At 44.3% G+C, this 16,978-nt stretch overlaps 1 protein-coding gene across 1 annotated transcript in view; it reads left to right on the top strand.

Annotated features, from left to right (window-relative positions):
• LOC135208074 (DNA-binding protein SMUBP-2-like) overlaps positions 1-16,978 on the top strand; it is a gene marked incomplete in the record, with an annotated part of 738,222 nt that overhangs the window by 307,944 nt on the left and 413,300 nt on the right. Inside the window, 1 exon segment of the mRNA XM_064240222.1 lies at positions 2,418-2,562. Coding sequence (XP_064096292.1) covers positions 2,418-2,562 — 145 coding nt within the window.

Below are 16,978 nucleotides of genomic sequence, written 5' to 3'. Positions count from 1 at the left end.
AGCAGACCACCGTCGCCTCCGCCTCCTTAGAGGCCCTACACATCGGGAAGGAGAGACCCAGCCTAACACCACTCAAGAGACTTCACTCCTCCCGACGGTGGCACGATAGGGCGCTGCCCGCCGGCACCATAGAGCCGATCGAACGGACCAATCAGGTGCCCCTGCCCAATACTATGCTCCCAGTCTCCAGCGTCCGCACGCGAAGAGCATGCGAGCTTCCACCTCTGCAAGACGGCTTGACTCAGGGACTTAATCCTCTGTTCAGCCAATGAAAACGCAGCGCCCATCAGACAGAGCACCTGGGACACAATAAATACCGCCGAACGACCCCATTCCAATCAGTTCACCGCTCACCTTTCCTTGAAAATGAACCGATGATACGGTTGGAAACGTTTGGAATTCCATTACTAAGATTTGTTAATCACTTTTGTTATCATAACAATAAATTAGTATTTTTAGAAAACATTTCTTTAACCAAGATATGAACATCGGCCAGCTATTAGCAAATATCAGCCCTGATGAGAAGAGAATAATAAGAAGAATTGAAAAGACCATATATAAAATCAATTCCACTGATGCTGCCATCATCTTTAACAAACATGTTTAAGAGAGGGTCTCCTACCTTCATATATATTATTATTATTATTATTATTATTATTATTATTATTATTATTATTATTATTATTATTATTATTATTATTATTATTATTATTATTATTATTATTATTATTATTATTATTATTATTATTATTCAAAAGATGAAACCTACATATGGAACAAGCCCACAGGAGCCATTGACCTGAAACTCAAGCTTCCAAAGAGTATGGTGTTCATTAGGAAGAAGTAAGAGTAGGTAAAGGGACATACATAAAGAAAAGATTCACTTATTAAAAAAGGAAAAAATAGGTTATTAAATTAATAAATAGATAAAAATGAGTTAGTGCAAGGAGAATAATATTAGAGTAGTAATTCATTGCATCTTCGCTTGAACTTCTAAAGTTCCAATTTCATGACATCCTTTGGGAGGCTGTTCCGCAGTCCAATGGTTTGAGGAATAAAGGGCCTCTGAACTGAGAAGTTCAACAGTGAGACACATTGACTGCATATTGGTGCTGCTGTTCAGTGAATCTAGTTACTCTTGGCAGGTAAAAGGGATCGGGGATCAATTGTGAATGTGAAAGATCTCTATTGAAATACAAGTTAAGAGAAAGTGACAAACAAGAGACCATCTGTTGATTGTCCAAGTCATAACTGCCACTATTAGGAAACAGAAACTATCGCTATGACATAATAAAAAAAAGAGATAAATCTATGGCAGCAGACATCCACACTGGAGAACAGTTTTCTAGAAGGAAGTACAAGCGACCTAAAACAGGTTGCATTGGTTTTATCAATGTTATAAATAAGTGAGACCTTACAAACAGTACCTAACTCTTGTGCAGCATTTTCTGAAACTTTCATTAGATGTTTCTCAAAAGTTAAATGCGCAAAAGTTAGATGTGAAACCAGCCACTCCTGGTTATTGCAATTTGTTTAGTCACTGGACAGTTGCAAATACTAATGTAAGAAGTAAGGAAATTATGAAAGTGGTAATGCTCTAATGCAGGGCCAATTCAAGGCATCAGAACTGCTTAACACCTTTGAAGAGGATGTGCTTACTGGAAATGTCCTTCCATTTTTATTTATTTTTATTCACTGCAATGAGGGTTATTTGTCATATATAACTTATTACTTTTAAAGTTAACTTAAGTTGTCATACATAGCTTATTACTATGAAAGGTAACTTTAATTTTGTGCTGGTCAGTGCACTCAGCATTCAAAAAAAGATGAACACTTGGCTAACCCTGATTGACTTTGTTTAGTCCACCTGATCTATACCAGATGGTTATGAAATGTGTTATTTCTTGTCTGAAATCTTGTCATTGTAGCGATTAGTTCTGCTAGGCTTTCAAGATTTTGGCTTTTGTGCTGCTTTATGGTATAGTGACCCATTTTGCATAGTTGCATTGGAAGCAGAAAACACATTAGGTTCTGCTACAACAACTTTTACAAAAACTGGATGTATGTGGTAGAAATAGTCAGGCAAACTTTTTTTGTCTGATGTACGAGTCAGGAATGTGAGTGTGTGACCTTAATGTAAGGTGTGAGGTATTTAGGGAATTGTGTAATGTAGTGATAAAGAAAAAGGAAGTTGTAGGAAGAAAATGGAATTGCATAGACTGAGAAGGTAGAGCATAAGCTAGCTATTTCTTATCTGGCTTCCTCACCTAGTCCGTCTTTCTCTCCCAACGCACCTTCCCCTCCTTGTTGTTCTCCTCCATAAGTTAATAAAAATCATTACAGTTTGAGTTTTTTCCAGAAGATACTATCTCTAATTACTGAGAGCAAGAAAAACTCAGTGATAATTATTTTTCCAGGCAATTGAAGCATCATGTTACCCATCAATATTAAGAGCTCCCAAAGTGATTTTAGCTGGTGATCACTGTCAGTTACCCCCAACAATTCTTTCCCAAGAAGCTGCTGCAAAGGGCTTGGCACTTTCATTAATGGAGAGGCTGATTGGTAAGTATGACTTTTAAAGGATGTAAATCCATGCATTTTGTGTCTGTATTAGTGAATACATTTTTTATGTCCTTTTAAACCATTTATATTTTTGTTGGGTTATTTGTGTTAAATTCACAAGTAAATGAGGTACTAGGCATCAGGAATATTCTTTGTTGTATATTCTAATGATGTAATCAGACTTACAAAGCTTTTGCATTACATTTTCTGGTATTTTTTATTTCATGGTTTTATATGCTAAAAATATTCAACATTATTGATAAACATGCATGCTTTTATATGATAAAAATATGATTCAAATAAACATGCAGTATTCAAAATTGAAAGGAAATATGCATTGGTTTATGCAACTTTACATAAGTAAATTGGTAACAAAAAAGGGCAAATTTACATTAAAAATGTCAAAATATGTATGCTTGAAATCATTTAAAATCTGCCAAATGTTTTAAATAAGATATGTGTCAACGCTGGTTATTGGCAGAGTATGCAAACACATTCTTGTGTATGTCTGTTGTGTCTTTTTTTGGGTTGAAAAAGTTTTTACTGCTAGCATCACTGCTACTAAGGGTCATTCGAAAATAAGGCGGCAATGATAGAATGCCAGAAAAAGGGTATAAAAGGGATTTTGACGAAGGAAAAATCTATTTCTGGGCAAGGGCCCGTGTCGCCCAGGGAAATGTCCCTTTAGCACACATTTCTAAGGTAAATTATTGCTAACATACCAGAGAAAAAAGCTAATATGGAGATGCCAGAATATTCTGGCTCGCTCACCTTATTTAAAGGTGTCGGTATGGTTTCTGGGGCGAGTGAAACCACTACCATAGGTCCTTTGCCATTTAGATTCATCCTCCTTCAAAATCCCTCTACTAGAGAGGAGCCGACATAAGGCCCACTCCTTGCTACCGTTACGGCTAGCGCCTCTGACGTCATACCTGCAGTTAGCACCCAAGCTTGGGCCAAAAAGGGGGGTTACAAGAGAAGGGTGGGATTTCACTGGGCGACACGGGCCCTTGCCCAGAAATAGATTTTCCCTTCATCAAAATCCCTTTTCTGGGCTCAGCCCGTGTCGCTACGTGAAATAGTACCAGAGAAATGGCCACATAAGCTTGGAACAATGGAGTACACAAAGAATATTGTAGGAAAGAATAAAAAACAGTTAAGGTTAATTGGTATAATCTAAGAGTAAAGTTACGAACTGGGTAACAAGGGTAACTGAAACCTTAAGAGTAAATACAGTACAAAATGGTTAACCTTAAAATTACATACAATATTGAATTAAGGTGTGATTAATCCTAAGAACAAAATACAAGGAAACATCACAAATATGTACAACATGTGGCATCTAAGGTACAACAAAGGCTACATGGTGGCAGAGCCACGATAAGAATGTCAGTGAGGCAGGTAGAAAGGAGAGATCTAGATTAAACTACTTACTACTATTCAAGCAGTGTCAGGAGAAACTGTGTTTCCCGCTGCCACTGCTGGAAATTTAAGTGCTTCTAAGGACTTAAGATAATGGCGTTTGAACACTGTCAGAGATTTCCAGCCTGTATACTTCTTCAGATCATCAAAATTCATATGTTGAAAATAGTTAATAGAGGTAGCCACTGCCCTAATGTCATGTACCCGAGGGAAGGACTGTGGGTTGGCTTGTTTAATGAAATGTAATATTTGTTGTCTAATTCCTTTTAAGGAAATAGTGCCACCTTTTTCTCTCATAAATAAAGGGCCTGAAGATCTTAGGGCCGTCCTATTTAGGTATGCTCTTAGGGCAGTAACTGGACATAAGGATGGGTCCTGTGGAAGTGGGAGAATTTTCCACGGGGCCCACCTATCTAGTGGGTCCTCATTTTTAGCTAGAAATTGACGATCTGGAGAGAGTAACATTTCTCCTGAAGGGAGAAACTCTATATGACCAGAGTCTCTAGATAGAGCCGACAGTTCAGATACCCTTGCTCCTGAAGCTAGACTTAAAAGGAATAATGTTTTCCTCAGGAGGGGTAAAAAGTCACATGATTCATTATCAGTGTCAGAGGCTAGTTTGAGAACAACATTTAAGAACCATGACACAGACTTGGGTCTCTCTGATGGCCTGAGTAGCGCAGGTCTTGGGGATAGATGAAAAATAAGAGTCTGTTAGGTCTATTTTGAATCCAAACTGGAAGATTTTCTTGAGTGCAGATTTAGTAGTAGTAATAGTACTCGCTGCTAAACCTTTTTCAAACAGTGTCCTAAAAAAGGATATGGCCAGATTGGTTGTCATGGTTTGTGTTTCAGAATTCCTCAGGAATACAGCTAGTTTTTTAACTGCTGAGTCATGCTGACTAGGGTTGATTCCCGTTTATCCGATTCTAAGAATAGGATATTCTTAGGGTCGATATTGGCATCCCTTTTTGCCGCAAACTTCATGAAATCCATAAAGTTAGGGTTTTCTGAATCCCTGAGGAAGCGTACACAGTCTTCGTTTGTACTAGTTGTGATAGCCTGGGATTGGGAATCCGTTGAGGTCGGAGTCCCAATTCCAGTAGTAGTGGGAACCAATTGCTCTTGGGCCAATTGGGGGCTATTAGAGCAATGTGTCCCTTGAACGTCCTCCAAGAGAAGATTCACTGGAGGAAAGATGTAAATCTTCTTCCACTGATTCCAATCTATAGCCATGGCATCTGTGGCATATGCCAGAGGGTCCAGGTTGGGAGCCACATAACAAGGGAGTTTGTGATTCGATTCTGTGGCGAAGAGATCCACCTGAAGCCCTGGGACTTGTTGGCAGACCCAGTTGAATGACTGTTTGTCCAGGGACCACTCTGACTCCAGGGGGACTGAACGAGATAGCGCATCCGCTACTATGTTCCTTACTCCCGCTAGATGGGTGGCGGACAGGTGCCATTTGTTCTTGGCTGCCAATGAAAATATGGCTATCATGACATGGTTCACATGGCTCGACTTGGAGCCTCCCCTGTTGATGCAGTGTACTACCACTGCACTGTCCAGCACCAGTTTGATATGAGATTTCTTGGCTGGATGAAGCTTTTTCAGGGTGAGGAACACTGCCATAGCTTCCAATACATTGATATGAAGCTGGCGGAATGGAAGGGACCAGGTTCCCTGTACCTTTTTGTACTGAGAATATCCTCCCCAGCTGGTTAGTGATGCATCTGTGTGGATAACTAGTGCCGGCGGAGGGAACTGAATGGGAATTGTCTTCGACAAATTCTTGACCTCCATCCAGGGGCGGAGTCATTTCCGTAAGATTGCCGGGACAGTGGCTAGTTTGTCTCAGGATCTGTTGTTTGCTCTTGAGCGCCAGATGCGGTTTATGTCTTTCAGTTTTGCTTTTAACAGAACGTCTGTTATCGAAGCGAATTGGAGACAGCCTAGGATCCTTTCCTGGTTCCTCTGGGACGTCTGTTTGCTTGAGAAATTGTCTGGTTGCCTTGGCTATTTCTTTCTTCTTCAACGACGGAATTGATAGAGTGTGGGAGTTCAAGTGTTTTGAATGCCTAACCACTGAAAGCGAGACTCCGGTGTTAGCCGGGACTTGGTTTTGTTTATCTGGAACCCTAGGTGTTCCAGAAACTGGATTACTTTGACCGTTGCTTTGTAGCATTCCTCGATGCTTGTGGCCCAAACGAGCCAATCGTCCAGATAAGCTACTAGCATTATTCCTTGAGACCTGAGTTCTTGAACGACTGTCTCCGCCAGTTTTGTAAATATTCTGGGGGCTACATTGAGCCCGAAAGGCATTACCTTGAAGGAGAATGCTTGGTTCCCTAGTCTAAGGCCTAGGAACGGGTGGAAGTGTCTTGCTACTGGAACATGATAGTATGCGTCTGTAAGATCTATAGAGGTGGTGACGGCCCCACGGGGTAGTAAGGTCCACACCTGCGAGATGGTCAGCATTTTGGACTTGTCGCAACAAATGAATAAGTTTAGACGGGACAAGTCTAGAATTATTCTTCGTTTGTTTGAGCCTTTCTTTGGCACGCTGAACAAGCGACCTTGAAATTTTAAATGCTTGACTCTTGACACTACTCCTTTCTGAAGGAATTCTTGAACGTACTCTATCAATTCTGCTGTTGGTTGTTGATGGAAGGTTTTGGATGGAGGAGGATCTTTGATCCAGCTCCAGCCTAGACCTTTGGACACAATACTCTGGGCCCATTTGCTGAACCTCCATCTGTGACGAAAGAGGAACAGTCTCCCTCCTACCTGAGGATTCCCACTGGCTCGGGGAAGGACGTGTCCCGCGTCCTCCTCGTAAGTTCTTACCTCGGTTAGATGCTCTTCCGCCGCCTCTTTGGCAGAAGGTGCCTCTAGCTCTGCTACCCCTGCCAAACCTGTTGAATGGCTGAAAGGATTGGCTTTCAAATACTGGGTTGAAAGCCGGGGAGACAGCGTAGCAGGTCGAAGCTTGTGCGTGCTGAGGTTGCGCCAGCAACACAAACTGTTATTGTGGCTGCGCCTTGGAGGTGGACGGTTGCGGTACTTGTGATACTGGAACCGCCTGCATCACTGTCTGTTGCTGGGGAGCCTGGAAAGGCTGGAATTTCCTAGGCTTCTTCTTTTTCTGACGTGATGCGGCCGAGTCCGACTTTAGTTTGCTGATCAATCCCCAGTGAACCCTTAGGCTCTGGTTAAACCTAGTTGCCTCGCAGTGAACTTCGTTCACTACTGAGGCTGGGAAGAGATCAGTGCCCCAAATGGAGGAGGCTAAGAGTTTATAAGGCTCATGTCGGATGGTGGCCTCTGACAGGACAGGTTTCCGACAATTCCGTCTAGCTATGACGAAATCATATAAGTCACATTGCATTGTATACAATTGTGACTTCACTATGATTTTGAATAGCGGCTCTTCTCCGTAGATCAGAGCCGATACCTCCGTCATAACTAGAGTATTGAGGAATCTGCACAATCTCATCCTGGCGTCAAATTCGGCCTGGATGAGGCTGTCCAAAAGCCTGGGTAATCTCTCGCTAAACTGAGAGATGGCACAGTCTGGTTTAAGTTTTCCGACCGAAAAGGTGGCCGGGAGATCTAACCATAGATCGTCTGTTCCAGGGAGCAGGAGGGATGGTGGTTCCGTCTCACAGAGCTGAGGCATTGGCTCATCTTTCATCGCGGCCTGTAAGGTGAGCTCTGCTACCTTCGATGTGAACGGGATGGGGGTCTCCGCTTCCACAGTGAAGATCGTGAAGGCGCTTTTAAAGGCTTGGACCCTGGTGTTGTTGCATTGCCACTCCTCCAGGTTCCTTAGCCATTCACGTTGAGCTTGATCCCGAGAAAGGATGACTGTCTCCTTCGGGATCTTATCTTCTCTCCTCATTGCTGCTTCCGTAAGGTGGGCATAGCCGATGAAGGGGGCTTGTAAACCTTCTGGATGGAACTCGAAGTCCTCAAGCCTTCGAGTTCCACAGCCCTCCAACGTCAGCATCCTGTCTACGAAGGGAGTGTGGGAAGCAATCCTCCAGGGGTTGCTTGCCGTAAAGGTAGGGAGGGTACGTGAGTCTGGCATGGTTTGAGCTACCATGCCAGGCTGTGCAAGACCGGGGTTGCAGGATTTTCTCGGAGACTTGCAATGAGGTTCTCCTGAGTGACTAGTCTCTCCAGGATGGCACGGATTGACTGGCCTGACTCCTTCAAAGAAGACGAGATCTGGGTAAACATCTCTTGGAACTTATTCTGTACTAAGTTCCCGACCAGACTACCCATCTGCTGCATAATATTGGCCGAGATATTTGCAGAGAAGGTGTCCGGGTCGAAAGGTGAAGGTTCCACCTTTTCTTTTGAAGTCCTAGGCCGGGTTCCTTTATAAGTTGAAGGCTCAGGGTCGGAGAAGAGCTGAGCCTTGTCCCTAGAAGACTTGGACTTGGAACCCTTCAAGTACGAAGTCATTTTAGTTTTGTCCACTCTGGGATGGTGAGCCGAAGGTTTATGGGCGATGCTAGAAGTTGACGTCTTGGACAGCGTCTTTTGAAGCGAATTAAAGTCACGCTTACCTTTGACTTTAGGGATCGCCAGGGCAGACTTCGGTCTGACCGATTGCCCATTCCCGTGTGAATCCCTGGAAAGAAGTAGATGAAGTAGGGGAAGAAGCTCTAGTTGGGCTCAAGGGGTGACCTTGAGCCCCTACTAAACCTGCCTCACTTACATCCCTACCTGTGCCGTCTACCGCCATGGGCTTGAGGTTGATGTCGAGTGCTGCTACTTCCTGCAGGACCTCTTGATTTGCTGGTTCCTCCGAGGCTAGTGCAACTTGCTCTTGAATGGTGGGAATCAGAGGAGCCACCGCCTCCGGGTCCACATAGGAGGCGCTCTTTCCGCCGGGGAAGATGAGGGTGGCCATCTCCTTGGACAGAGTGTAGGGTTGGCCCTTGGTGACATTAAGTCCAAACCCACCAACCCAGGCCTTCACGGGTTGGACAAAAGCTGAGTCCCCAGAGATCGTGCTTGGGCACCCTGAAAGAGGGTTAGTATTAATACTTAAGGCTACTTAAGATTACTTTAATAATATATGCTGATTGATATACATCAACGAAATCATATTGGTCATTGAAGTGAATATGTCAAGGTTTGGTATCTGGAACCTTACTTACCCCGGAGGAGACCTGATCCACGAACTCATAGCAGATCGTGCAGCTCTCATGGTGCCAAACCAACGACTCGTTGTACCGGATCGCACAGGTAGCGTGGGTCCGGCAAACCTCGTGCCCACAGGGGTCTTGCAGCACGGCATTACAGCCCGACTCCATACAGTGGGTGACCTGTAAGTGAAATGATACATGAATATCAACACTAACATCCTGGACTAAGTCCGTGATGTGATACAGTGGTACCTCGAGGTACGAAATTAATCCGTTCCGAGGCGGCCTTCGTATAATGAGTTTTTCGTATCTTGGAACACATTTTACATGTAAAATGGCTAATCCGTTCCAAGCCCTCCAAAAACACTCCATTAAATTTCATAATAAAGCTAAATTGACCTATAAACAATGAAATACTACAACAATTTGGACCATTCAATACCTAAATTAAGACTAAAAATGCAAAACCTGTAAATAAAGTGTATATTAGTGTACAAGAAATATTATTACTGTAACGTAAAATGTGGAAGCTTACCTTTCGAGTGAGGCTATCTCCGAAAGTGGCGGCAGAGGAGGAGGAGGACGAACGGCAGATAACGTACGTACGTACGTACACTTAACTTTACGAAAACACATAAAAAATTTAAGGAAAACTTTAAAACTAAAATTTACGAAACACATTAACAAAACTGTAACACTTAACTTACAAAAATCTAAAAATAAATTTTTTTTTTCTTTTTTTTATTTGTAACTTTTTTTTTTACTTTTTACATAGGCTTCTTTTTTTTTTTTTTTTTTTTTTTTTTTTTTTTTTTTTACAGAATTTCAACTTCATCACCACTTTCAAGGTTCTGTTTTTCATCACTTGGTTCTTCCTTTTTGCTTTCAACTTTCTGCTTTTTATCACTTGGTTCTTCCTTTTTGCTTACTCCTGCTAATGCTGAAGGCCTCTTTAAAAAATAACGATCCAAGGAAGATTGCTTCTGCCTACTTTTCACAGTGTTCCTGAAACGACTCAGGCAAACGTCATCGAACAACTGCGGGCAAGCATAACGACCTGTGTGAGCCTTTTCGGGGTGTCTTTTTTCGATAAACGATTGCACTTTATAAAAAGCAGCTAAGCCAAATCCCTTAATGTTTCTGCCGTTTCAAAGGCTCCTCCTCCTCTTCATCGCTGCTGCTAGAGAACTCTTGAACGACGTTATGTTGCATGGCCTCCAACTCCTTCAGGTCATCCGTCGTAAGCTCCTCTTGGTGCTCCTCGGGAAGGTCGTTGATGTCGTCCTCGTCGACAACCAGCTCCATGGACTTGCCGAGTGCAACTATCTTGTCAAGATGTGGTTGGGAAACAGTTTCGGGATCGTCAACTGTTTCTGACACAGCAGCACCAGCTTCGCCCACGTCGAATCCCTCGAAGTCTCGGGCGGATACGGCATCAGGCCAGAGTTTCCTCCACGAGGAATTCAAGGTTCGCCTCGAAACCTCATGCCAAGCTTGTCGATGAGGTCGATGCAAATGACGATGTCGAAATGCTCCTTCCAAAATTCACGCAAGGTGAGGTTTGTGGTATTGGTGATGTCGAAACATCTTTTGAAAAGATGTTTCGTGTACAGCTTCTTAAAGTTCGCTATCACTTGCTGGGCGGAAGAAAAAGAATCTTAACGAAGGAATACTCCGCTAGGATATCTTCCTCGAGGCCAGGAGGGTGGGGAGGGCCATTGTCCAACACCAGCAGACATTTCAGGGGGAGGCGCATCTCTTGCAAAAAAATCTTCACAGATTTACCCACTCGTTGAACAAAAGCCTCGTTACCCAGGCTTTTGCATTAGCCCTCCACATCACTGGAAGCTTCTCCTTCAACACTTTGTGGGCCTTGAAGGCTTGAGGAGTCTCGGAGTGATACACCAGTAGGGGCTTCACCTTGCAATCCCCACTGGCGTTTGAACAAAGTGCGAGCGTAAGCCTGTCTTTCATAGGCTTATGCCCGGGTAGCTTCTTCTCTTCCTCCATGATGTATGTCCGACGAGGCATTTTTTTCCAAAAGAGGCCAGTCTCATCACAGTTGAAGACTTGCTGAGAACTGTAGCCTTCCTTGGTCATCATCTCGTCGAACGTCTTTTTAAAAGCTTCGGCCGCTTTCATGTCCGAGCTGGCAGCCTCCCCATGACGCACCATCGAATGGATGCCAGTCCGTTTACGGAATTTCTCGAACCAGCCATGCGAAGCCTTGAACTCTGGGGTTGGCGTTGAAGTCCCTTCCCCTCCGTCGTCTTCCGCCTGCGCAATCAAATCGCCGAAAATAGCACTGGCCTTGTGAGCGATTGCCGTCTCCGTTACTGTATCGCCAGCGATTTCTTTGTCTTTTATCCAGATGAGGAGCAGCCGTTCCATCTCGTTGTGCACATGGCTCCTCTTGCTGGACAAAATAGTGATGCCCTTGGACAGTGTAGTTGCTTTGATGGCATCCTTCTGTTTAAGGATGGTGCCTATTGTCGACGGATTACGGCCGTTTTCCTTTGCGATCACACTCAATCGCACACCAGCTTTGTACTTCTTTATGATCTCCATCTTTGTCTCCAAAGACAGCATGTGCTTCTTTCCGTGAATTTCAACTTTCTTGGGACCCATGACTACGTTAATCTTGTACGTTAATTTACATAAAGTTACACAATACAGTCTTCGCACAACACGATAATATGTACTGCAACGAAATCACTAACGAATTTATGTTACTAAACGAAATCGTTGGACTGAACGAATGCCAATTGCGTACGGTAAAGTTTCGGGTGCGGAGTGGCCGAGCTAAGGCACGCCAACACGTACGTATAGAAGATGCATGATGGGAGGGATGCTGTCCAATTAGAGAGAAGGATCTCATGGCTTGGCTAGCATCAGGAACCAATGGGAGAGCAGGAGGATGGTGGCGAGTCTACTATAACTAAGATGGTAGCGTGTAGCGCAAGTTTCAAAATTGTTATGGGGCGAATCTCGGACTTTCAGAAGCCTTTCGTATCTTGAAAACTTTTCGTATGTAGAGCAGTAAAATTTTTCGTCTTTGCTTTCGTAACTTGGATTTTTCGTAAGTTGAGCCTTTCGTATCTCGAGGTACTACTGTATATCATAACACTGGGATGCACCGGAGTTGACAGATGATAATAAGGATTAGTCCTTACCTGCTCTTCTGCCGTGTAACGTGGTGAGTGTCCGACAGGGTCGGTAAAACAACTTGAACCAGTGTGACAAAAGATCACTGAAACAGGAGTAACACCTAGCCTTTATGCCGGAGCGAGGAGTACTGGGACGGCAGGTAAGGAGCAGGAGGGGACCAATAAAGAGTGGTGGGGTAGACAACCCCGCCGTAAAAACTTAAAATTAGAATAAGTGGGTGGTGAAACCCGGATGGGTAGCCGGGTCTCCACCAACTTAAACTAAAATAATGGATGTTAAGAATAAACATAAACATGCATAAGATATATTGAAATGCTGCCGGAGCTCGCCCAGAGTCACTGGTCCTGGGACCTGGCTATGCCGGAGCCCTGATCCGCCGGAGCGGGAGGGTGGTGACTTGGGGTAGGGGAGCGCGGCCTGAGAGCCGAGGAGAGCCGAGCGTAACCGAGCCTGGTGGCCAACCGAGACTCGGCCAGGCAGGGGTCCGAGCCAGCGTCGAGTGTCCTCCATCTAACTCCTGTATCCCCCCGCGTGGGGGGGAGGAAGGGAGGGAGCTCGGATCAGTTGCCTGGGACAATGTGAACGAGCGTTTCTCCCCCCTGGAGGGGGGAAATAAGCATGGGGGACCGACCCTGGGTGGCTCATAGCGGTCGCCTGGAACCTTCTCGGCCGTGGGATAAGCCATGCGGTGAGAAAAGCCATGTGATCGGAGGTGGCCTAGGCCAGCCAGAACCGTCTCGTAAAGCATGAATACCAATAACATCCTAACAAAACACGGGGGAGAAGGAAGAAATATGATGGAGAAGAGAAAGAAGAGTCCTGGAGAATCTGGATCGGACCAACCGAGAAGGAAGGGTGATCTTAGCGACTCATAGCAGCTGGCCTATGCTGATACGTAGAAACGTAGGGCGGTGACCAGGGTAGCTCAGGACATGAGAGAAAGGACCAGAGTCCTTTAGGGAGCCTATCATAGAGACCTGACAACTAAAAGAACATGCATGCATGAACTCTGAGCTGAAGGAAACGACGTAGGCTACGAGCTAAATAATTCGAGCACAAACGGTATAGAAGACCGAGTGTAGCACGAAACGGAACACGTGGGAGTGAGCCGCACATGGCGGCTCGGGAACAAAGCCGTCTGGGACGCCGTCCATAAACAACCTAAATAAAACGGTTAAATGGGCCCATGGCAGTCTTAAATGTTATAAAACATTAATAGCAGTACTTAACTTGGATGCAGATGAATTTTGATGTTGCATGATGACGATTAAGAAATTCCAGAACGAACACAACACAGAGCAGAAAAATATGTGCGGTGTGGATCGTCCTAACGAAAGGAATGACGTCAGAGGCGCTAGCCGTAATGGCAGCGAGGAGTGGGCTTTAGATCGGCTCCTCTCTAGTAGAGGGATTTTGAAGGAGGATGAATCTAAATGGCAAAGGACCTATGGTAGTGATTTCACTCGCCCCAGAAACCATACCGACACCTTTAAATAAGGTGAGCGAGCCAGCATATTCTGGCATTTCCATATTAGCTTTTTTCTCTGGTATGTTAGCAATAATTTACCTTAGAAATGTTGTGCTAAAGGGACATTTCACGTAGCGACACGGGCTGAGCCCAGAAATGACATTTTTATAATAAAATAGTTTTAATTATACTTACCTTGTAATTATTTAATTAGAGCCCACCCTCCAATCCCTAGCATGGTCTTTTCTTTTTAAAGACATGAAGCAAACTGAGCTCTTTGCTAAGTGGTTCCTCTCTTACCCCGAAAGTGAGTGGGGTCATTGTTGCCCAACAAAAACAGAACAGAAAATTAGTGCAATCCACACATTTCGGAAATTAACTGCTGGGTGAGTGAAACTCTTAGCTATGTAATTACATACTGGGTAAGTACATATAATTACACTGTAAAACTTATTTTATTATAAAAAAGGGATTTTGACGTAGGAAAAATCTATTTCTGGGCGAGGAAGCCGTGTCGCCCAGTGAAATATATGTCTGCTTTAGCACTATTTCTAGTAAAATATTGCTATAATACCAGAGAACTGCTAAATTGGACATGTCAGAAGCTTCTGACTCGCTCACCTATATAAAAGGTGTCGGTATAAAACTGGGGCGAGTGTTAAACACTACCACAGCAACCCCTCCAATTAGCCTTTTCCTCATCAAAAGACCCTAAATACGGGGAGCCGACCCATAGGTCACACCTAGCTACCCCGTTGAAGGCGTCTGTGACGTCATACTTATCGATAGCAATGAAGCTTGGTGCACTGCAAGGGGGGGAAAAAACTAGGGGGGGGATTTCACTGGGCGACACGGCTTCCTCGCCCAGAAATAGATTTTTCCTACGTCAAAATCCCTTTTCTGGGCTCAGCCGTGTCGCTCCCGTGAAATTGTACCAGAGAAACACCAAGCTACATCACCCTGAAACGAAATAGAATATTAATTGTATAAATTAACACCATTTACACCAAGTCAAATAACAAAGAAATGTGCTGCGGTAGAATGTTAATAATGCGGCATAAATGAAAAATATTCATATGACACAAGGACAGTACTAATATTGATGTTGTAGCAGGAGACCACTGACCTCCCTACAGCTATTGCTGATATTTAAGATCCTCCAAAGACTTAAGGTAATGCTTTGGAAAACCCAGTGCGACTTCCAACCAGTATACTTCTTCAGATCATCAAAGTACATATATTTGAAGAAATTTACAGAAGTTGTTTATAGACCGAATACACGAGCTTTGGGAAAGGACCCTGGGCTGTCTTTCTTGGTAAAATACCACAAAAAACTGGCTGCGCAATGCCCTTTAGATATGGTACCTACCACCGCCTCACATGAAAAAGGGGGGGGGAGGGGAGGGGCCCTTCGGAAAGGTAGATGTTCCAGATAAATAGTCCTTAGGAGTTTTAACAGGACATAAAGAAGGATGTTGCGGAATCGGAACAATCTTCCATGGTGATCACCTTACCAAAGGGTTTTCTTATTCTTAGCCATAAAAATATTTATTTGGTGAAAGCAACACGTCACCCGAGGAAAGGAATTCTATATGCCCTTGGCCACTAGATAAAGATGACATCTGCGATGTTCTGGCACCTGAAGCCAGACTATAAATAAACAGTGCCTTACGCAAAAGGGTTTGGCAATCACATTGAAGTTGTCTGTTTTAGAGTCTAACCTGAGAACATCGTTAAGAAACCATGACATGACGACGGCCCTGTGAATAAGCCGCAGGCGTGCATAAGCCCTTGGGATTGGGGTGAAATAAGACTCAGACAGATTTATACCAAACCCGAGAAGAAAATCTTTTTTCAGAGCTGATTTAGTGGTTGTTATTGTGGCAACTGCCAAGCCTTGTTCGAATAAAGTCCTGAAGAATATTATAGCCACGTTCATTGTCATTACTTTTGACATTTGATTCCCTGAGAATGTAGGCAATTGTTTAACTGCTGAACCATATTGGCGAAGTGTAGATTCTCTTTTGTCTGACTCCAAGAACAAAATGTTCTGTGGATCAATGTCCCCTATCCTCCTACCTGCAAACTTCATGAAATCCATAAAGATAGGGGTTTTGTGAAGACCTGAGGAATCGAACACAGTCACCGTTTGAACTTGTTTGCGACAGCCTCAAGTCGGGAGAGGGTGAGGATGAAGACCTAGTTCCATAGGAAGGGGGAACCAATTGTTCTTGGGCCAGTAAGGAGCTATGAGAGCCACCTGACCTTTGAAGGATTTCAACTTGTGCAGCACCTTCAGGAGAAGGTTCACTGGGAGGGGGAATAAATAAACCTCCCTCCACTGGTTCCAACCTATACTCAGGGCTCCGTCCAGCGTATGCTAGGGTCCATATTTGGGGCTACGTAACAAAGGCAGCTTGTGGTTTGCCCCTGTAGCGAACATATCTACTTCCATACCCGGTAACTCTCCTACAAACCCTCTTGAAGGATTCCTGGTCCAGTGACCATTCTGATTCCAGGGGGACTGACCGGGACAGTGCGTCTGCTACTACATTGTGGACTCCTGCCAGATGGGTAGCCGATAGATGCCAGGTGTTCTTGTCAGCTAGAGAAAAAGTTGCTATCAGCACGTGGTTCACATGACTTGACTTTTGAACCACTCTGTTTATACCGTGTATCACTACCGCACTGTCGAGAGCCAATCTGATATGAGTCTCCTCCGGAGGACAGAGCTTCATTAGGTCAGAAACACTGCCCATAGCTTCCAGGATGTTGATGTGAAGCTTTTGGAACTGAGGTGACCAAGTACCCTGAACCTTGTCGTGCTGTGAATACCTCCCAACCTGACAGTGATGCGACTGTATGCACCAGTAGGGTCGGGGGAGGGAACTGCAACTGTAACTCTTTGGCTAGGTTTTTCGGCCATTGCCCATGGACGTAGACGTTCCTTGGGAATCAGAGGTACCCGGCCGAACTTGTCGCGACACTTGGCATTGGCCTTTGAAACGTCAAACTCGATTGGTGTCCTTGAGCTTGGCTTTCAACAGAACGTCTGTGACTGAGGCAAATTGGAGCGAGCCTAGGATCGTCTCCTGGTTCCTTCTCGAGCCTTTTTGGGCATTTTAAGAATTGGCTTGTTACCTTGGCATCCCCTTCCCTGATGGAATGGAACGATTGTGTGAATCCAAGCCCCAATGGA

The sequence above is a fragment of the Macrobrachium nipponense genome, chromosome 34, assembly GCF_015104395.2.
Source record: "Macrobrachium nipponense isolate FS-2020 chromosome 34, ASM1510439v2, whole genome shotgun sequence".
Classification (NCBI taxonomy): domain Eukaryota; kingdom Metazoa; phylum Arthropoda; class Malacostraca; order Decapoda; family Palaemonidae; genus Macrobrachium; species Macrobrachium nipponense.
This window is presented reverse-complemented; position numbering and strand designations above follow the sequence as displayed.